Consider the following 21,283-nt stretch of genomic DNA (forward strand, 5'->3'; position numbering starts at 1 on the left):
GAGCAGAGGATCCAACAGCTCGAGCACCGTATTAAGACCCTTAAGGACATTCAGGCACTTGAGCTCTTCTTGGACACTGCACAACACGCTGCTGTAGATCAGCAGCCTGCATCACACCAACACCACCAAGACCATGATCAGGAACCTTATGGGGAGATCAACTCAAAGGTAGACAACCCTCAGGCTTGGAAGGAGGTCACCCATAGAAGGAGACGCAGGAACAGGCAGCCTCCGCAGAACTCCTCTGCTCAGCTGCATTTACACAACAGATTTGAAATTCTTACATCATTAACATACAATCAGGAAACACATCTTGTGGAGGACCACAGTTTCTTAGATACCACTCAGTGGACCACCCTGGATCAATGCGCAGGGGATAGCCCTGATGGGGACAGTGCATCACCACAGTCACACTTATGTAATCATGCAAATGCTCCATCCCCAATCATAGACCAGGAGCAACAGGAACATCCTTGGGAGAGTAATGGACTCTCGGATGTATCTCAATGGATTGTCATTGATGAATGCACTGGGGATGTTGAGGAGGAGGACAACACTTTACACCTACATGATTCACTTCAACAGGAACACTCTTCAGGGGACATACACACTGTCTTGCACAAAAGGGACCCTGTCAATCCTCAAAGGAAACAGGTCTTGGTAGTAGGTGACTCCCTCCTTAGAGGAACGGAAGCCATCATTTCCAGACCGGATGGGATGGCTCGAGAAACATGCTGCCTCCCGGGGGCAAAAATACACCATATCACTCAGAGGCTCAGCAGGCTCCTAAAGCCCCATCACCCTCCCCACCTTATGTTGATTCATGTAGGTACCAATGACACCGCTAGGCATACTTTTCAAAAGATCACAAATGATTTTCGAGCTCTGGGAACAAAGCTAAAACTGTATAATGTACATGTGATCTTTTCATCCCTCCTCCCGGTTGTAGGACACGGCTCTACAAGGGCCGGAAAAATAGTACAGGTCAATAACTGGCTCAGAAAATGGTGTCAAGAGGAGCATTTTGGCTTCCTTGACCATGGTCTACTCTTCCAAGAGGATGGACTACTGGCAAGCGATGGGGTGCATCTCACACAAGTAGGAAAACATCTTTTTGCACACAGACTCACAAACCTCATCAGGCGCACTTTAAACTAGATCCACTGGGGGAGGGGAACAACAGCCTGGCGAACACTATATTACCCACGACCACAGGGAACCGCCGAAAGGCTAAACGGAGGGCTGCACAAACACAGCAAGGACCAAGTACAGAGAGCACAATAATCCCAAATAAACAGTTCGAGGGGAGGTCACAGGGGCTTACATGTCTTTACACTAATGCTCAGAGCATGGGAAATAAGCAAGACGAACTCCAACTCCTAGCACAGCACCACACATACGATGTCATAGGCATCACTGAAACCTGGTGGGATGACTCCCATCACTGGAATTTAACCATTGAGGGCTATAACCTCTTTCACAGAAATAGAACAAAGGGGAGAGGAGGGGGAGTAGCTTTATATGTCAAAAACAGTTACGTTGCAGAAGAAATGCAAGACTGTAATCCGGGAAACCAGCTTGAAAGCATCTGGATAAGAATCAAGGGAACCGGGACTCAAAAAGATCTTGTCGTGGGTGTCTACTACAGACCTCCGAGTCAGGATGAAGGACTTGATGAAGCCTTCGGTCAACAGCTGACCAAACAGGCACAAAGAAGTGATATAGTAGTCATGGGCGATTTCAATTATCCCGATATCTGCTGGAAAACAAACTCAGCCAAGAGTACAAAGTCCAACAAATTCCTCACTTGCCTTGCAGATAATTTTATGGTCCAGAAGGTAGAAGAGGCAACAAGGGGATCAGCAACTCTTGATCTAATCTTAACAAATGTGGAAGACCTGATCAATACAGTTGAAGTGGTTGGATCCTTAGGGGCAAGTGACCATGTGCTCCTGCAGTTTGCAATACAAAGGAATGCTGAAACTAAGACAAGTCAAACACGCATTCTGGACTTTAAGAGAGCTGACTTCCAAAAAATGAAGGAATTACTGAGCGGCATTCCATGGACGCCGATATTAAAAAACAAGGGAGTTAAGGATGGATGGGAGTTTTTCAAAAGTGAAATACTCAAGGCGCAAATGCAAACAGTGCCAACAAAGAAGAAAAATAAGACAAGTGCAAAGAAGCCAGAATGGATGTCCAAAGAACTACTAACTGAGCTAAAGCTCAAAAGTGACATGCACAAGAAGTGGAAAAGGGGAGAAATCACCAAAGAAGAATTCAAACGTATAGCCAACACCTGTAGGGAAAAGGTTCGCAAGGCTAAAGCGCAAAATGAGCTCAGGCTTGCCAGGGACATAAAAAACAACAAAAAAGGCTTTTTTGCTTACGTTGGTAGAAAAAGGAAGAAAAAGGAGGCGATAGGGCCATTGCAAGGAGAAGATGGGGTGATGGCGACAGGGAACAGGGAAAAGGCAGAACTACTTAATGCCTTCTTTGCCTCGGTCTTCTCAGAAAAAGAAAGCCATCTTCAACCTCAGCAACACGGAATGGACGAAGGATTGGGGGAAATCCAACCCCAAATAGGGAAACAAGTTGTCCAGGAACACTTGGCCTCTCTAAACGAATTCAAGTCCCCAGGGCCAGATCAGCTACACCCAAGAGTACTGAAGGAACTAGCGGAAGTTATTTCAGAACCACTGGCAATTATCTTCGAGAGTTCTTGGAGAACGGGAGAAGTCCCAGCAGATTGGAGGAGGGCGAATGTGGTCCCGATCTTCAAGAAGGGAAAAAAGAACGACCCAAACAATTACCGTCCGGTCAGCCTCACATCAATACCAGGCAAAATTCTGGAAAAGATCATTAAGGAAGTGGTCTGCGAACACTTAGAAACAAATGCGGTCATTGCTAATAGTCAACACGGATTTACCAAAAACAAGTCATGCCAGACTAATCTGATCTCTTTTTTCGATAGAGTTACGAGTTGGGTCGATACAGGGAATGCTGTGGATGTAGCCTACCTGGATTTCAGTAAGGCCTTCGACAAAGTCCCCCACGACCTTCTGGCAAACAAACTAGTAAAATGTGGGCTAGACAAAACTACGGTTAGGTGGATCTGTAATTGGCTAAGCGAACGAACCCAAAGGGTGCTCACCAATGCGTCGTCTTCATCATGGAAAGAAGTGACAAGTGGAGTGCCGCAGGGCTCCGTCCTGGGCCCGGTTCTGTTCAACATCTTTATTAACGACTTAGACGAAGGGTTAGAAGGCACGATCATCAAGTTTGCAGACGACACAAAACTGGGAGGGATAGCTAACACTCCAGAAGACAGGAGCAGAATTCAAAACGATCTTGACAGACTAGAAAGATGGGCCAAAACTAACAAAATGAAGTTCAACAGGGACAAATGCAAGATACTTCACTTCGGCAGAAAAAATGGAAATCAAAGATACAGAATGGGGGACGCCTGGCTTGACAGCAGTGTGTGCGAAAAAGACCTTGGAGTCCTCGTGGACAACAAGTTAAACATGAGCCAACAATGTGATGCGGCTGCTAAAAAAGCCAATGGGATTCTGGCCTGCATCAATAGGGGAATAGCGTCTAGATCCAGGGAAGTTATGCTCCCCCTCTATTCTGCCTTGGTCAGACCACACCTGGAATACTGTGTCCAATTTTGGGCACCACAGTTGAAGGGAGATGTTGACAAGCTGGAAAGCGTCCAGAGGAGGGCGACTAAAATGATTAAGGGTCTGGAGAACAAGCCCTATGAGGAGCGGCTTAAAGAGCTGGGCATGTTTAGCCTGCAAAAGAGAAGGCTGAGAGGAGACATGATAGCCATGTACAAATATGTGAAGGGAAGTCATAGGGAAGAGGGAGCAAGCTTGTTTTCTGCTGCCCTGCAGACTAGGACACGGAACAATGGCTTCAAACTACAGGAAAGGAGATTCCACCTGAACATCAGGAAGAACTTCCTCACTGTGAGAGCTGTTCGACAGTGGAACTCTCTCCCCGGGGCCGTGGTGGAGGCTCCTTCCTTGGAGGCTTTTAAGCAGAGGCTGGATGGCCATCTGTCGGGGGTGCTTTGAATCCGATTTCCTGCTTCTTGGCAGGGGGTTGGACTAGATGGCCCATGTGGTCTCTTCCAACTCTACTATTCTATGATTCTATGATTCTATGATTCTAAGTAGATACATCATCAAATGGCCAGGAATGAATCTTAATGTTGCACAAGGGAGTAATGAGAAACACAGGGTGCATCTACACTGTAGAATACAATGTGACTACACTTTAACTGTCCTGGCTGAATGCTATGGAATAGTGAGTTGTAGTTTGGTGAGGTAGGGAAGTCTCGAGACATTATAAAACAACACCTTTCATGATTCCATTGTATTCAGCCAGGGCAGTTCAAACAATGTCAAACTGCTTTAATTCTACAATGTAGATGCATTCTAATTTTAGATTCAGTAATGCAAACAGGGAAGTGTATTATCACAACTCCAGCTGCATCTGCCATTATGGGCAAATGGCACAAGAATGGCTGCTGGCATTATTCTAAGGCACCACAGTAGATTCCTTTACTGTTGATGTCTCCATATTTTTATACATGAGGCTATGGTAAGATCCTTAAGGATCATCTCCCCATGGAAGACCATGAAAATGTAGAGGAATATTGGAATAAACTGAAGACCTTTATCATTATAGCCTGTGAACAAACCATTGGATACCAAACTAAGAAACATCAAGACTGGTTTGATGGCAATAACGAGATCCACATAACTGATAAGAAAAGGAAAACCTTCCAAATATGGCAAAGAGGCATTAACTGTCTCTAGCGGGAGGTCAGCTATTACCAACAGTGCAGTGGTTTTGAAGAGGCATGAATGGAGGGCGAAAGGGAGAAATGTACCAAGAGGAAGAAGATGCATCAAGCAAACCCTCACTGTGAAAGACTATGCAGATCCGAAATAAGTTTCTACAATTACTTACGGACCCACTGCCGAGACTCTACACTTGAAAGGCAATCATACTCGGCCACAAGTGATCTCCTATGATGATATGACATGAGCAATCTCTATCTATACCCATGGTCAGGCTGCTTGTGGGGGTGATAATGCTGGAAGTTGTCTAGAAGCTGTAATGAGAAAGTGAACTTTCCAAGTTCTGCTGCCCTTTGTTGGCAAGTTAGGTTGCATGGCACAACCATGAGATGGAGAAGCCTGAAGTTAAGTTACAGAGGAGCCTAAGGTAGGGTCATCAAACCCATTTTCATAGAGGGCCACACCAGCCTTATGGTTGCCTCCAAACAGCCATTGAATCCATGAACGAAGAATCTGTGGATACAGAGAGGGCTAACTATAACACTATGTAACAAAATCTGAAAAAAAATGTTTCTGGTTTGAAAGTCTTATTTCCTGTTTAATTGTGCAGTCCTTACTTTGAAAGTCGTTGTTATACCCCAAAACTTCCTTTTTGTGTCTGCCACAAGCTATGTTGTATTGGTTGAGACGCTGTGAGATATTCATTTTATTTATCGCTGAAGGGGGAAAGGAAGGGGCCTGAGGCTGTTAGGAATGCTGGGAGTCGAAGTCCAAAACACCTGGAGGGCCTAAGTTTGCCCATACCTGGTCTATATGATTGAGTTAATGCAGTTTGACAGCACTAGAACTGCCATGGCTCAATGCTATGGCGTCATCCTAGTTTGGTGAGGCAGAGAAGGCCCAAGGCGTTTACGTCCATCCTCACAGCGCAGCAGCCGAGCCCTGACTCAATTCCCACTCAGCAACAGCAGCAGGGTAAAAAGCACAAGCCCCACTCTGAGAACTACGATCCCCACAATCCCTTTCGCTGGCGCGCATGCTCGCATCCTCCCATGGATCCAAGATGGCCGACACAGGGACCGGTGGATCTAGTAGCAGCTCGGGCGCGGTAAAGGCGGGGCTCTGAGGGCACGATTCTCCCCTTTTCTCTCCCTCTTTGTTTTCTGGGACAAATGGCGCTTATTCGCGGACTACGGTCTCTGTCTTCGGCCCTCAACGCGAGGCGTAAAAGCCCAGAGCGAAAGGCAGGACCTGCTTCGGATTGGAGAATCGGGGGAAGTGGGCGGATCATGATTGGTCGAGCCCTGTTGGCCCTGGTTGGCTGGGGCAGGTGCCAATCACCTTCGGGCCCTTCTGGGACCACATGTATGGCCTTGGGAGCTGGGTTCAAAATTATAGCAGGTGGACACCACTGTCACTATTGATTGATTGATTGATTGTGTCCAATTCTGGGCACCGCAATTGAAGGAGATATTGACAAGCTGGAATATGTCCAGAGAAGGGCGACTAAAATGATCAAAGGTCTTGAAAACAAGTCCTATGAGGAGTGGCCGAAATAGCTGGGCGTGTTGAGCCTGAAGAAGAGAAGGCTGAGAGGAGACATGAGACCCATGTATAAATATGCGAGGGGAAGTCATAGGGAGGAGGGAGCAAGCTTATTTTCTGCTGCCCTGGACTGGATGGCCCGTCTCTTCCAACTATATAATTCTATGATTCTAATTTATTTATATCCCCCTTTATCTCTCCATACGGACACCCAAAGCGGCTCACAATCAAAAACAATGCAACTTCAAATATACAATAATAAAATAGTATATCATTATATATTATTATGTATTATTGGAAGTAATTATATTTCATATATTAGTATTACTATATTACAATATTATTACATATTAGTATTATATTGTATTACATTATAATATCAATATTATATGTATATACAATATATTATATTATTAGCATCACAATATTAATATTATATATTACTATATTGTAATATACCACTATACTCCAATATTATTAGTAATATTACATGTAATATATAATATACAATTATTATGTATTATTATATTCTACTATATTATTAATACAATATAATTAGTACAATATTATATTGTACTATATTATTGAGGCCTGCAGTGGCCCAGCGGATTAAACCACTGAGCTGCTGAACTTGCTGATCAAAAGGTAGGCAGTTCTAATCCAGGGAGTGAGTGAGCGCCCGCTGTTAGCCCCAGCTTCTGCCAACCTAGCAGTTCGAAAACATGCAAATGTGAGTAGATCAATATGTACCACTCCGGCGGGAAGGTAATGGTGCTCCATGCAGTCATGCTGGCCACATGACCTTGGAGGTGTCTACGGACACCACAAGCTCTTTGGCTTAGAAATGGAGATGAGCACAAACCCCCAGAGTTGGACACGACTAGACAATGTCAGGGGAAAACCTTTACCTTTACCTTATTATTATGACTATGGTTCAAATCTTGGGAGCGGGGTAAGCTCCTGCTGTTAGCTCCAGCTTCTGCCAATTTAGAAGTATATTATATAATACATTGTACTATATTATAAGTTGTAGTATATATTATATATTATATCACAACATTATTAATAACACTACCATAGTTCCACCCTATGAAATCCTGGGAGTTGTAGTTAATTGTGGCACCAGTCTCTCCCACATAGAAAATGTTTTGCAAAGCTACAAATCCCAGAATTTCATAAAATGCATCTATATCAGTTAATGTGGTGTCAAACTGTTACATTTCTGCAGTGTGGACCGCATCCCTGGTTGGCCTGGAAGCAGCTCTTTTCTGCCCTGTACTTGGTGATTGGACTTGCATCTAAAGCACAACTGGTGGGGACGAAAGAGAAGGCCTCAGTGGTGGCCCCTCAGCTATGGATCTCTCTCCCTAGTGATAGCAGACTAGCCACCCTCCTGGTTTTCAGGAAAAAGTGAAGACCTGTCTATAGGAGCAGGCGTTTGGATAGTGCAATATAGAACTGGCATAACTGTAGCAACAAAAGCAATGATTTCTGGAATATGTATCATGGTTTAAAACAGTTTTATGTATTTATATGTTTTTACCTGTATTTATATATCTGATGTATTGTATTTTATTTCATTGTATATGCGGCATTGAATATTGCCATGTTGTAGACCACTCTGAATCCCCCTTGGGGTGTGAGAGAGCAGGATGTAAATATAGTAATAAATAAATAAATAAAACATTCATTTAGGTTTCATCTTATACACATTGCTTGAAAGCAACCCCTACAAAATGGATAAAAAGCTAATTTTATAATACAGTGAAACAGGAAAAATGGGTTACTTTGCATTAAGTTTGTCTTTATTTGTTTTTAACTGCTGTATTTCAGTATTAATATCAAGTCAATGCAAAATTTATGGTATGGTATAGTATAGTATGGGGTATAGTATTAGTTAAACATATTTTTCTTAGTAACTCTCATGCAAGCAGAATCAACATTTATCTGGCATCTATTACTCCCCATGGCTGCTGGTTAACGGAGGCCCCATCTACTCTGCCTTGTAATCCAGTTTGAACTTCATTATAATGGTCAGTGTAGACTGAGGAATTGTGAGATTTAAAAGTCCAAAACACCTGGAGGGCTGAAGTTTGCCCATGCCTGGTTTAGATTCATATAATGCAGATTGAACCACATTGAACTGGTTTATATGAGTCTACGCTGCATTTACTCTAGTTCAATTTGCATTCTGAAACTGGGTTATATGTAGATGGGGCCTGAGAGTGTACTGAATATTCATAGTGCTATAATTGTGCAGTATGAAAGGATCCTCATGCCGAAAGTAGATCAAGTTCAGAATATCTGGAGACCACTAAGACTGTACATCTAGACTGTAGCGTTAATTCAGTTTGACTCTACTTTAGTTGCCATGCTCAATGCTATGGAATGGTGAGATATATCATTAGGTTGTGTCCATCCTTCATCCATTGCCTCCCTTTTCTTGGTTGGTTTTTCACCCAACAGCGCTCTGGTGGCAAACACTCTACGACTCCTGCGGATAACTACTATTTGGCTCGAAGGCGGACCTTGCAGGTGGTGGTCAGCTCCCTCTTGACAGAGGCTGGGTTTGAGAGCGCGGAGAAGGCAGCTGTGGAAACCATGACGGAGATGCTCCAGAGCTGTGAGTAGCCCCCAAATGATGGCTTTCATTAGAAAGACAGTGCCATCTCCTCAGTTTAAAATCACCAGTCTTTTAGGTATCATCAGTAACAGATACTTTGAATTTATGTGCAAAGAACCATCAAGACCGCTGCTTCTTTAGGAGATGCAGTCTGTCCCAAGTTACGAACAAGACAGGTTATGTTGAGTTTGTATGTAAGTCAGAAAAGGCACATTTTTAATGGAACTCCAGCCACACACATACACAAAATCACACACACACACAAATAAAAGCTTTGAGTAGCATAGGGAGGGGTTAACACCCATGTGGTGTTAGTCTTGCTGTCTGTGTCTCTCTTTTTTTTTTTTTGGTTTTCCACAATTTAATTCTTTTTTTAAAAGTTTTTTTTCTCTAATTTTTTTTATTTGATACATCCCAAAAATTAAGAATTTTTTGCAATATGTGTCTTATTTCAGTATACATAATACCAAAAGTAACTAATGCTTAAAAGATATTTTAAACGATCCTTTGAAATGTATCACCCGCCCCCCTGCCTACCCCCCATTCCTCCCTCCTCCCTGGAACAGCAATTCAAAATATTATCGTGTCATTTTAACCGTGTGGAATGCCTGGTTCAAGGTGGTGTATCTTTCGTCTCCGTCTATTTTGTCTATTAGCACTGACCATTTCCTGAACCAGTCTTGTTCTTTTAGGCTGTTTGTATATTTTCTTTTCCTTTGATTAATGAAGTCATAATAGTCAACACGGATTTACCAAAAACAAGTCATGCCAGACTAATCTGATCTCTTTTTTCGATAGAGTTACGAGTTGGGTTGATACAGGGAATGCTGTGGATGTAGCGTACCTGGATTTCAGTAAGACCTTCGACAAAGTCCCCCACGACCTTCTGGCAAACAAACTAGTTAAATGTGGGCTAGACAAAACTACGGTTAGGTGGATCTGTAATTGGCTAAGCGAACGAACCCAAAGGGTGCTCACCAATGCGTCGTCTTCATCATGGAAAGAAGTGACAAGTGGAGTGCCACAGGGTTCCGTCCTGGGCCCGGTTCTGTTCAACATCTTTATTAACGACTTAGACGAAGGGTTAGAAGGCACGATCATCAAGTTTGCAGACGACACAAAACTGGGAGGGATAGCTAACACTCCAGAAGACAGGAGCAGAATTCAAAACGATCTTGACAGACTAGAGAGATGGGCCGAAACTAACAAAATGAAGTTCAACAGGGACAAATGCAAGATACTTCATTTCGGCAGAAAAAATGGAAATCAAAGATACAGAATGGGGGACGCCTGGCTTGACAGCAGTGTGTGCGAAAAAGACCTTGGAGTCCTCGTGGACAACAAGTTAAACATGAGCCTACAATGTGATGCGGCAGCTAAAAAAGCCAATGGGATTTTGGCCTGCATCAATAGGGGAATAGCGTCTAGATCCAGGGAAGTCATGCTCCCCCTCTATTCTGCCTTGGTCAGACCACACCTGGAATACTGTGTCCAATTTTGGGCACCGCAGATGAAGGGAGATGTTGACAAGCTGGAAAGCGTCCAGAGGAGGGCGACTAAAATGATTAAGGGTCTGGAGAACAAGCCCTATGAGGAGAGGCTTAAAGAGCTGGGCATGTTTAGCCTGCAGAAGAGAAGGGTGAGAGGAGACATGATAGCCATGTACAAATACGTGAGGGGAAGTCATAGGGAGGAGGGAGCAAGCTTATTTTCTGCTGCCCTGCAGATTAGGACACGGAACAATGGCTTCAAACTACAGGAAAGGAGATTCCACCTGAACATCAGGAAGAACTTCCTCACTGTGAGGGCTGTTTGGCAGTGGAACTCTCTCCCCCAGACTGTGGTGGAGGCTCCTTCTTTGGAGGCTTTTAAGCAGAGGCTGGATGGCCATCTGTCGGGGGTGCTTTGAATGCGATTTCCTGCTTCTTAGCGGGGGGTTGGACTAGATGGCCCATGAGGTCTCTTCCAACGCTACTATTCTATGATTCTATGATTCATTAATTATATATTCTGATATATAAGACAACCAAGTTTCTACATCCCATTTTGTCTCATCCCTCCATCCTCGGGCTATCATGGCTTGTATTAAGGCTGTCATATATTTTAGGATCTCGGTCCAATTATTGTTATCATCCTTTACCTTTATTGTGAGAGACAAATATCTGGCTTTGTCCCTCTGTCTGTGCCTCTTGTTCAGAAGATTTCACCTCACTTTCTGTCCCTTTGATCATTGGATTTTGAAACATTTGGCTTGTTGTGGAAACAAGGATTGGTGATAAAGCTTTCAGTGGAGACACTTTCCCCCCATGATAACCCTCCCAGGAGTAAGCGTTCCTTCTTAGGAGTAAATTTATCTCACTTCATGTTGTCTCATCCCCATTTTTAACTATGAATTGTTTGTAAGTTGGCTATTTTTGGCTCTGGGACTGTCTGTACTAGTATGGGAAGCCAGCAATGAAAGCCATGTGCTTTAAGTTATATTTTAGAAGAAGAAACTGGCCAAACCACCTCCTTGTCTAAGAAAACCCTATGAAACCATGGGTTTGCCATAAGTCAACTTGAAGATGGAAACACAAGGTGTTTGAATATGGATGGTGTTTCTCTAGCTGTGTTCACCATGATTTGTTTCTTGAACAAGCCAATGCAGCCGTTTAGCCAGGCGAAATAATCATAGCTTCTTTTGTCAACTAGTTTGTCTTTTCACCATTTGGTATAACAATTGACTTGGCAATAATTGAGTTAAGCTGCCATTATGTTGGGTTGGGATTTGTTTCTTTTGAGTTTCTTTTAAATGTGTGTGTATGTGTTTTGCTAACAGTGTGCTTTGTATGTTTTTTAATTTTTTTTTAATTTTGGATGTATTGGGTGTGTGTGATGGCTTTAATAAGATATATTGTACCTTTGTTATGATGTTTGTGCGTAAAAACATTTTATGTGATATGTGTAGTTTGTATATTTCCTCCTCTTGAGTATCTGTGAAATGGGCATCTTGTTGTGTTTTGTGATTTAAATATACAATTTGGCATTTGGACTGCCCATGTCTACCTTGCATTTGGGACCTTGGAAAGGATTTTTTGGGGGAATGTGAGAGAATGAAGGATATATATTTCAAATCTCAGTTCTGCAGTGATCTTTGTTTTACCAGATATATCAGAAATAGGGAGGAGCGCCAAGTCTGTCTGTGAACATACAGCAAGGACTCAACCAACCCTTTCAGATATTGTTGTCACCTTAATTGAAATGGGTGAGTGCTTTTACTCTTACATGGTTGTAATGCTGGGAAGTCGGATTATAGACAGATGCCAACAGACTGGGTATTATTACTCCTAACTCTTCCTCTTTTTTGTGTGTTTCAGGCTTCAATGTAGAAACTCTCCCTGCGTATGCCAAACGGTCCCAGAGGATGGTGATCACTGCACGTACGTGAGATTTGGTCTAGTGAAGGGGTGGTCAACTATGGTGTGATTGTCACTAGGACACAATGGGGGCTTCACTAACTGCCAACCCCCCTTCCAAAAACAATAACACACAATGACAAAAAATCTCCCAAAACCCAGAAGTGATCAGATTTGAATGTTATGCAATGTAGTCCCCCTGTAACTTAATTAAAACTTGAATTGCCTCCCCTGTGAGCATTTTATTCTTTTTAAGGGCTTATAAAGAAGGTAATTAAGTGAATCTGAAAAGGCTGAGGCTTTCAAAGACAGCTTTGATGGTAGCATGCTGCCCAACAGCCATGCTTTGCTCACCCCAGTTTTGCTGTTTTCCTAAAGTATCACAAATTTGACCAAGGGGGAAAGTATTTCTGTAGCCTCCAATTAAACCCTGTAAGATGCTTTCTGATTTAGGCTGGGTCTACACTGCCAAATAATGCAGTTTGAGCTGCATTGTGTGTTCAGTATAGACCAGGCATGGTTAAACATCTGAACACCTGGAGGGCCAAAGTTTGCCCGTACCTGGTGTAGACCCATAGAATGCAGTTTGAACTGCATTGAGTTACATTATATGACTCTATACTGCATGTAAATCCAGCCTTAGTCCAGGTAGGATGCAATGCAATAGTCAGTTGCATCGTCAGCCAGACTTAACTAATCTCAGTAAGCCAATGAGAAATGGAGTGATTCATATTCTAATGCAGGGTTCCCTAAACTAAGGCCCGTGGGCTGAATGCAGCCCTCAAAGGTCATTTACCTGGCCCCGCCCTCAGTTTTAGACTTAGGTTCATCCAAAGTCTGAAATGACTTGAAGGCACACAGCAACAACAATCCTAACTAACTTGACTATCTCATTGGCCAGAAGCAGGCCCCACTTCCCACTGATATCCTGATAGATTTATGTTGGTTAAAATTGTTTTTATTTTTAAATATTGTATTGTTCTTTCATTGTTGTTGTTGTTTTTGTACTACAAATAAGACATATGCAGTGTGCATAGGAATTTGTTCGTATTTTTTTCAAAGGATAATTCGGTCCCTCAACAGTCTGAAGGATTGTGGACCGGCTCTCTGCTTAAAAGGTTTGAGGATCTCTGTTCTAATGTATACTATAGTATCAATGTGGAGAAGAGCAGACTGCAGACCACTTATTACAATGCAGTCTGAGCCCTCCACATGCACTAAGGAGGACCTTCTTACAGCAATACCAGAGGCACTTCAAGTGGCCAGCTACTGGTCAAAGGATATTTAGTATAATGCCAAGTTGTTGTTTTTTTAAACTTTGTGTTTTCAAATACATTACAACTTGTACCCTCGGTTCGCTTCTGACACGATAAATAAATAAATAGTTAACAACCAAAGAATTGCAGAGTGTATAATTATTTGCTGCCACCAGAGAGATCAGAGAGAACATAGGATGCAAGGCTTATGCCAAAAAAGTGTCTCTGTCTCAAGTTCTATGATAGCTTTTTCCTTTGGAAAGTACATTTTCATTTAACAATAAATTCATTGTTGTCCAGTTCCTCACCCCTGTTTCTCTGTTATTAGCTGAGTCTGAAGAGAATGGGCGTGATGACTGGGAATGACGACCCTGTGCATTATAGCAATGAGGGAAAGAATTCAACATGGAAATATTTTTGTGTGTGTGTCATAATTTTATATCTTATCATATTTCATGCGGTTTTATCTTGATATTACAGTACTAATCAGTAATAACATATTTCCATAGTTACTTATGCTGGCAACCTGCTTTCATTTTCTTTGCTTAAATGCATTCACTATAAAGTAGACCCTCCACTTTTGCTGGAGTTAAGGACTCAACACCTCCCCCCCCCCCCCAGAGCAAAAAAAATTAATTTAAAAAACCCACTATTTTTTAACTTTAGAGGAAACATTTCTGGGAGTCTCTAGGTCTTCTAGGGCAACTCTTTCATCAACTTTTGGTGAAGGTTTACCATGAAGTCACCCTGGAGGTCCTAGAAATTCTTGGAGAGAACATATTAGTCATATCTTCTAATAATTAAATCTATACAAGTTAAACGCACAAATGTGGAAAGTTGCGTATATGTTGAATTGACCAGAGTTACTGGTTTGTTCCTCTGGTAAATTGGACTGATACCTTGTGGCAGAGAGTTCCTTGACTGAACTTCTATTTCTAATTGCAGCCCCAGTGACAAATCAGCCTGTGACTCCCAAAGCCCTGACGGCTGGCCAGAACAAACCTCATCCATCCCATATACCCGGCCATTTCCCAGAATTCCCAGATCCTCATACTTACATTAAAACACCAGTAAGTAGGCTTTTTTTATGTCAAAGTGATCACATCCTTTCACTGTGGAACAGAGATTGGCTGAGGTTTGAACAATAAAATTATTAAGATGAGTTATTTGCAAACTATTAGTATGATCTTAGTGGTTGGATCCCAGTGAGAGATTCCTTTTTAGGAATTTGGGAAATACGCCTGAAATAAGAGGATTTATGGGTATGACCTTAGCTTCATGTCCATGGCTTACTGGGGTGAAGAATCTCAGTTCGACATCCATGAACAATCATGGCTGCTTCCCTCCCCTTTATAGACGTACCGGGAGCCTGTCCTGGATTACCAGATCCTTCGAGAGAAAGCTGCTTCCCAAAGACGAGACGTTGAAAGGGCTTTGACCCGCTTCATGGCAAAGACAGGAGAGACACAGAGCCTTTTCAAGGATGATGTCAGCACCTTTCCTTGTAAGAATTTCCTGCATTGCAGTTAGTCTGATGGCTATATATGCCACATATACAATGAAATATTCCCCATTTGCTGATGGAAGGTCAGCAAGGAGGGAGTAGTTCAGGTCTTCCTGGGGAGGGAGATCCAGAGTCTTGAGACAATCACTGAGAAGACCTTATCTTGTTACTCCCCTACCTGCATTTATGAAGATGTAAGAAATGTGTCTGCTGACAATCTTGGGGTCTACACAGACTCATACAGGAAGATATAGTCTGTTGCACAACATGGACCTTTATAGGTCACTTACCAGCATGTTTAAGTCTAATGTATATCAAATAGATAAAAATGGCAATGGATGATGTTCCCAAAAATAGTGAATTCCAAAACATTTGACATTTAGGAATGGTTGTAAGCTTAGCAATGAAGTTTTTCCAGATTACTTTTGAATGGGCATTGATATAAAAGTGGGACCACACATTGATGAGGCACTCAGCTGCAAGCAATGATGTCTTCTGTTTAGATATTGCCTTTAGGTAGCTTTAAGTAAGCCATTGTCACTTGGTTATAGCTCACATTATGAATACAATAATACTGCACTTTATGTCTGTAGGATTCATTTATATATGTAATTTATTTATATTTCTGAAATAATATTTTTCCCTGCCCTTACTCCAGAAGATTTCAGCTGCACAGCAGTTCTTTTGAGGTAGAGTAGACTAAGTGAGGTGACCTGTCTCCATGAATTCTGTTAACATAGCCTAGCAGGGTTTTTATTTGACACAGTGCTACATTAGTTTTAGTGAATACTTTGCTTATTCCATTCCCTTTAGGTTTGTTTCTTCACGTTCTACATCAGTTGAGCCCCTGAACTGCTTGAACCATAGAACTATATATTTCCATAAGATTTTATTTTTAAATGTAACCTGCAGGTACCAGGTGACCTGTGGAGAGTTGTGGTAAACCTTTTTTGTTTCTCGAAGGCATCAGAAGGAAATAATCTTAAATAATGTAGAACTTTCTTTCAACATTAGTTGTTTTTTTCCTATGCTTTGTCCACTTTAGGGTGGACATTGGAGGGATTAATCTTTGTGCCTGAAATCATGACTTCTTTCTCCCCTTTCTCCAGTGATAGCCGCAAGGCCTTTTTCAATACCTTACCTGACAGCTTTGCTGCCTTCTGAGTTAGAGATGCAGCAGATGGAGGAGACAGATTCATCAGAGCAAGATGATCAGACCGACACCGAGAACCTCCCTCTGCACGTGAGCACGGTAGAGCCTTAGGGATCCTGTTTGATTTAGTGTGATATTGGGTCCTGTGTCGTAAGAATTCCTTAATACACACACCCAGAAGTATAAATGAAGGTTTGTGATTGAGAGATGTTGGGCTGATGCTTGTGTACATACTGCTGGCAGAAGATGCTCAATATTTTTATGGAAATTTTGGACAGGACTGTCAGGGAACAAGATGGTTTCTCCCAGGAAAATATACCTGCCCTACTTTTGCAAAGAATATACACCCCCAAAAGATGTAAAAACCTTATAAGCAGGTGTGTATGAATGAAGGGACAGGGAAAGGGAGACCATATCCTTCATTATTGAGATAACTAGGCCATGCTTTCTCATTTTGATCCAGTAATCGCTCCTTGGTGTCAAATGTGATTGGGGAATGCATTCTATACATGCTCTGACTTGATTTGGGGGTGTGCAGCATTTGTGGGCAATAAAACACCCAGTAAGGGTGGCGAAGTGCGTTAAAGCACTGAGCTGGAGACCGAAAGGTCCCGGGTTCAAACCCCGGGAGCGGCGTGAGCGGCCACTGTTAGCTCCAGCTCCTGCCAACCTAGCAGTTTGAAAACATGCCAATGTGAGTAGATCAATAGGCACCGCTCCGGCGGGAAGGTAACGGCGCTCCATGCAGTCATGCCGGCCACATGACCTTGGAGGTGTCTACTGACAACGCTGGCTCTTCGGCTTAGAAATGGAGATGAGCACCAACCCCCAGAGTCAGACATGACTGGACCTAACGTCAGGGGAAACCTTTACCTTTACTAATAAGGAAGGCATTGCTCTATTGCCTTGACAGTGCAGGGCTCCTCTCCTTCTGCCGTTCATGTTAGAAACAGTGGACTTGGTTTACTCTCAGCAACAATATCCTACAGTTGAATCTGCTTGACTGAATGTCACAGTGATATCACCATATTCTCCGCATCAAGTGTGGGAATTTTTTTGATAGTTCAGATTTAGCTGTGTTGGCTAGAACTGCTGGAAGGTGCAGTTCAGCAACATATGGAGGACTCTACTACTCTTGTTGTACCTAAAAATCTCAGAATCCCTTTCAGGTTCTGAATAGCTATGAAATTAATAGATCAAAATAGGTGTGGAATTGATGGGATCAAGGGAACAGTGACTGGCAAGAAACCTCAAATATATGAAAACACGGAACTTGTATTATCTTTTGTGGGTCTTTTTCTCTCTTGTCCCCCACAAACAACTGTCACAGCCAGTCTCCCAACCACATTAGAAATCACATTTCATCAAAATTAGCCCAGCACAGCACCACTCTAATTTCACAGTGTATTCTACTTACCAGCAGGGGGCACCTGACTGAGAGTTGCCTCTATGGTTTACTGTTCTATCTCCTGCATGTCCCAGTTGTCTTGTCTCTTGACATTTCTTGTGTGTGATGGCGGTTATGTTATTCCACTGAAATTCATTTTTTGTTTTACTTGCCAGGACGACTCAGGAGCTGAGAAGGAGAATGCATCAGTCTTACAGCACAACACCTCCCTTTCTGGCAGCCGAAATGGAGAGGAGAACTTGATAGACAATCCCTACCTCCGTCCAGTGAAGAAACCCAAGATCCGCAGGAAGAAGTGAATTGCAGCGAGTTGTTGGGTGGTCAGAGGAAGCTTTTCATCTTTTAGGAGACTCTATGCTGTTGAAATGGGGCATAGGAAAAGCTGGAAGGTATTGCTGGTTGAGGGCCTGATGGAATCTCCAATTTTATCTTTTCCCCAACAGTTTGTGATGACTGGAGAAGAAGGCTAAAACATTGAACTTAAGCAAGCGATGATCATGCAGAGAGAACTCTTCATCTCTCTGCTTCAGAGAAGGCTGCATGTCAGTCTGCAATATTGGCAACATCTCTTCTGATTGAGGATTTCAGACAAAAAGACAGTCTTGCTTACATTTTTCCAGGTCTTCTGGAACATCACAAGAATCAACCCTTCTTTCTTATTTTTTGTAATTGTGTTAAGACACAGGTCAAATCATTGTGTGACACATGAGTTGTTGGATGAGAAGCAATTGACGTTGCCATCCAGAGATCTTCTGTGGTGCCTTTTAAAAACTGAAACACTTCAGAACTAAACAGTTCAGACATCTTCAAGCTCTTTTTGTATTTGGAGCTGATCTTTTGTGTTTTGGTCAGATCTTAGCTCTGATATGAGATGTTAGGCCAGGTGAGGGAAAAATCAGCAATAACATCCAATTCAGAAGATAAAGTTGCCACAGGTCTGCCAAACGTAGGCTTTGAAAGCTAATTCCACAAGATGCCCAGTTCTTTAAGTGCATTTGTAGTTCAATATGTTTATTGTGGCCCTTTTGTCTTTACTTGGTTAAGATAACTTTCTTTAGAATTTTTTCACTGCACTTTATGGCTCAAAGTGTTAGATTTCAGGTCTCCATAATTTTATAGCAGTAATATGTCTATCTGCCTTTGGCCCAAAGATTTACTTTCAAGAGCACCAGTCTCATCAGTAGTTTGAAGCAGAATATAAAATACTGCAAAGTTAAAACCTCAACTGTGTTTCCTGGGTTGCATACAATCTGTTCCAGGCATAAATTGTTTTTTATTGAAAGTGAAAAAGATGTTACTATATTGAAAATCTGCAATTGCCTGAATGAGGGGCAAAAGAACAAATGATGCAGAAAGTATGTTTTCGCTACTTAAAATAACAGTATCTGTAATTTAATTGAACAGCTTTAAGTGCCATTGTAATCTTATTCCTCCAGTTGGAAAAGTGTCTCTGTGATGTCAGTTCATTGCAGAGTATTTAAATGAAAACAAGTGTTTGAAAATAGCTGTTGTGATCTTGGCTGGTAGTCCTTGCGATCCATCATGTATCTTCTATTACGTCTTGAGTTGAAACATGAATATATCTCAAGGTAAAGAAAATCTCATTATTTCTATTAAATCCTTGTGGTTTTCCTACTTCCAATTGAAACTAATTAATATCCACACATTATTCAGTTTTCTCCTTAAAATGTAGATTGTATGGAATGAATACATTTATGTACTTGCAATCGAGGAAAATGATTTTCTGTACAATGGTTAAGGTAGAAAGAGTATCACTGAAATCTTTAAAGAAGGAGAAATCAAATATTTGTGAAAAAAGTAAAAAAAATCAAGCCATCCAAGGCTGATGTCCCCAGCCTCCTCCTGAAAAATACATCATTTTTTGTTTTGTTCAGAGAAACTATTGGTTTTAAGGTGTACCACTAGGGTACAAGCTACATTATTGCTTTAGTCTTCCCAAATATTTATAGAGTAGGAAAGGGTAAAATAATTTTTCTTTTTCAAATATTCTGATTGTTTTTCAGAATAAAATTATAGATTGGTTGGATCTGGTAGAAAAGCCAAAGTAGCATGATTGCCTAAAGAAGAATGGGTTTAGATGTCGTGTTGAACCACTAGTTCAATGATTCCCAAATTTGGGTCCTCTGAGGGTTTTGGATTTCACCTCCCGGAAGTCTAGCCAGTAGTCAGGAATTCTGGGAGATGAAGTCCAAAACATCTAATGAAGCAAAATTTGGGAATGATTGCATTAAGCTGTCAGAGTTCCTTTGGCAAATATGTATATTTTTTCTAACCATAGTCTGTGATGACTTTTGCACTGGACAAATTGGTGTGAACATTTTGTTTGGGAGCAATATTAGCAATTCTAATCCCCCATTGTTTGCAGGAACATCTTAACCTCTTGGAAAAGCAGCTAGTTTGTACTAGATTAGTTCTAGGATGCTTGACTCTTTTCTGTCAATGTTAGATCCTATTCATGCTGTGAAAACACAAATTATCATTGAACCAGTTTAGTCTTCAATACGTGCTGAACATTAGCTGAAAACTGGACCATCTTTTGGTTTATCCCAGGTAATTAACCTGGCAGCAGAATCCTGTTGGCTACAGTTCTTCTACCAATTCCCCAAATAATTTCTTGCTCTTTCGGCTTCTCGAAAGTCTCATGTTAGAAGATGAAATGTGCTGACTTTGAGATGGGCAACTTTGCTTTTGGGCCATCATATGATTTGGAGACTACACTATTCCAGAAACCTAGCAGCTGCAATTGGGTTTCTGGGATTATTGGAATTATGTGACAACCTCAGCGGCTTTGTGCTTCACAAGGTGCCAGAATGTACTATCACCCTGTAGAGTAACATAATAGAAAGTCCCTTTTTGGGCGGAGAAAGATGGAGAAAATAGGGGTCTGAAGTACTGACAAATGGAGCGTGATGGGGATCTCAAAATTGCATAGGGGGTAAATATTGCCTACCTTTGTCTTGTTCAGCTAAGTAAAGCATTTACTGGTTAATGTAAAGTGCACACACATTTATAAACATTTCTGTTCAAATTATTGTAAGGGCCTGACTTGATTGAGCAAAGTTTCTATTTCCTCTAGCAGCTTCGGAGAGTATCATTAGAATCCAGAGATTAAGACAAAGTTTCTCCCAGTGGCTTCAATACTTGCAGTTTTTAGTGTCAGTTTTTCTGTTAGAGTGCTTTTTATCACAAAAGAAGAAGAAATGTTAAAGATGTTGGAAGTACCACTTCAAACCATTTAGCTTGGCCAATGTTAACCTGTCATTGTCAGTCATGCAGTGTACTTGTATAGACAATGTAAATACAGCTGTATATTTCTACATTTATATATTTTGGTCACTGGTTAGGCTTAGCAGTTTTGAAAAAAGAATAGCCAAATACACCAAACATAGTGGAAACAGTTTATTTTTTCAGTTCAAAATAAAATGGTGCTTGCACAAGCCAAATTGAGTTTTTTTTTATGTGAATTCAGTCTTGTATTGGAAGTGATTATCACACATTTGCAAACCTTTTAACTGGTGAACCGAGGAGTTATCTTCAGAGCTGGTGAACCGAGGAGTTATC

The 21,283-nt window shown here is 41.7% G+C and overlaps 2 protein-coding genes across 3 annotated transcripts in view; one reads left to right on the plus strand and one right to left on the minus strand.

Moving 5' to 3' along the window:
• Positions 1-5,808, minus strand: part of ccnd3 (cyclin D3) — a 107,206-nt gene extending 101,398 nt beyond the window's left edge. The window contains exon 1 of the mRNA XM_062978498.1: positions 5,622-5,808. The gene's annotated coding sequence lies outside the window, so the exon portion shown is untranslated. The remainder of the gene's footprint in view (positions 1-5,621) is intronic.
• Positions 5,809-5,820: 12 nt separating this feature from the next.
• Positions 5,821-21,169, plus strand: taf8 (TATA-box binding protein associated factor 8). 2 transcript variants are annotated; one of them, XM_062978500.1, is made up of 8 exons: positions 5,821-5,925; positions 8,829-8,985; positions 12,131-12,229; positions 12,342-12,404; positions 14,582-14,706; positions 14,993-15,140; positions 16,250-16,392; positions 17,857-21,169. In XM_062978500.1, exons 1-8 carry the CDS (start codon positions 5,854-5,856, stop codon positions 17,998-18,000), a joined length of 951 nt encoding a protein of 316 aa, XP_062834570.1. In that variant the 5' UTR covers positions 5,821-5,853; the 3' UTR covers positions 18,001-21,169. The 2 variants fall into 2 exon arrangements, with proteins under 2 accessions (XP_062834570.1, XP_062834571.1); XM_062978501.1 differs by having other exon boundaries at positions 16,250-16,383.
• The last annotated feature ends 114 nt before the right edge of the window (positions 21,170-21,283 follow it).

Source organism: Anolis carolinensis, chromosome 4, assembly GCF_035594765.1.
Source record: "Anolis carolinensis isolate JA03-04 chromosome 4, rAnoCar3.1.pri, whole genome shotgun sequence".
NCBI classification, from domain to species: Eukaryota; Metazoa; Chordata; class Lepidosauria; order Squamata; family Dactyloidae; genus Anolis; species Anolis carolinensis.

Excerpts from the sequence above, each read along its gene's own strand:
- taf8 (XM_062978500.1), top strand. The coding sequence starts at position 5,854 with ATGCTCGCATCCTCCCATGGATCCAAGATGGCCGACACAGGGACCGGT. Across the intron at positions 5,926-8,828 it reads CTAGTAGCAGCTCGGGCGCG|CGCTCTGGTGGCAAACACTC; the intron begins GTAAAGGCGGGG and ends TTCACCCAACAG. Across the intron at positions 16,393-17,856 it reads TCCCTCTGCACGTGAGCACG|GACGACTCAGGAGCTGAGAA; the intron begins GTAGAGCCTTAG and ends TTTACTTGCCAG.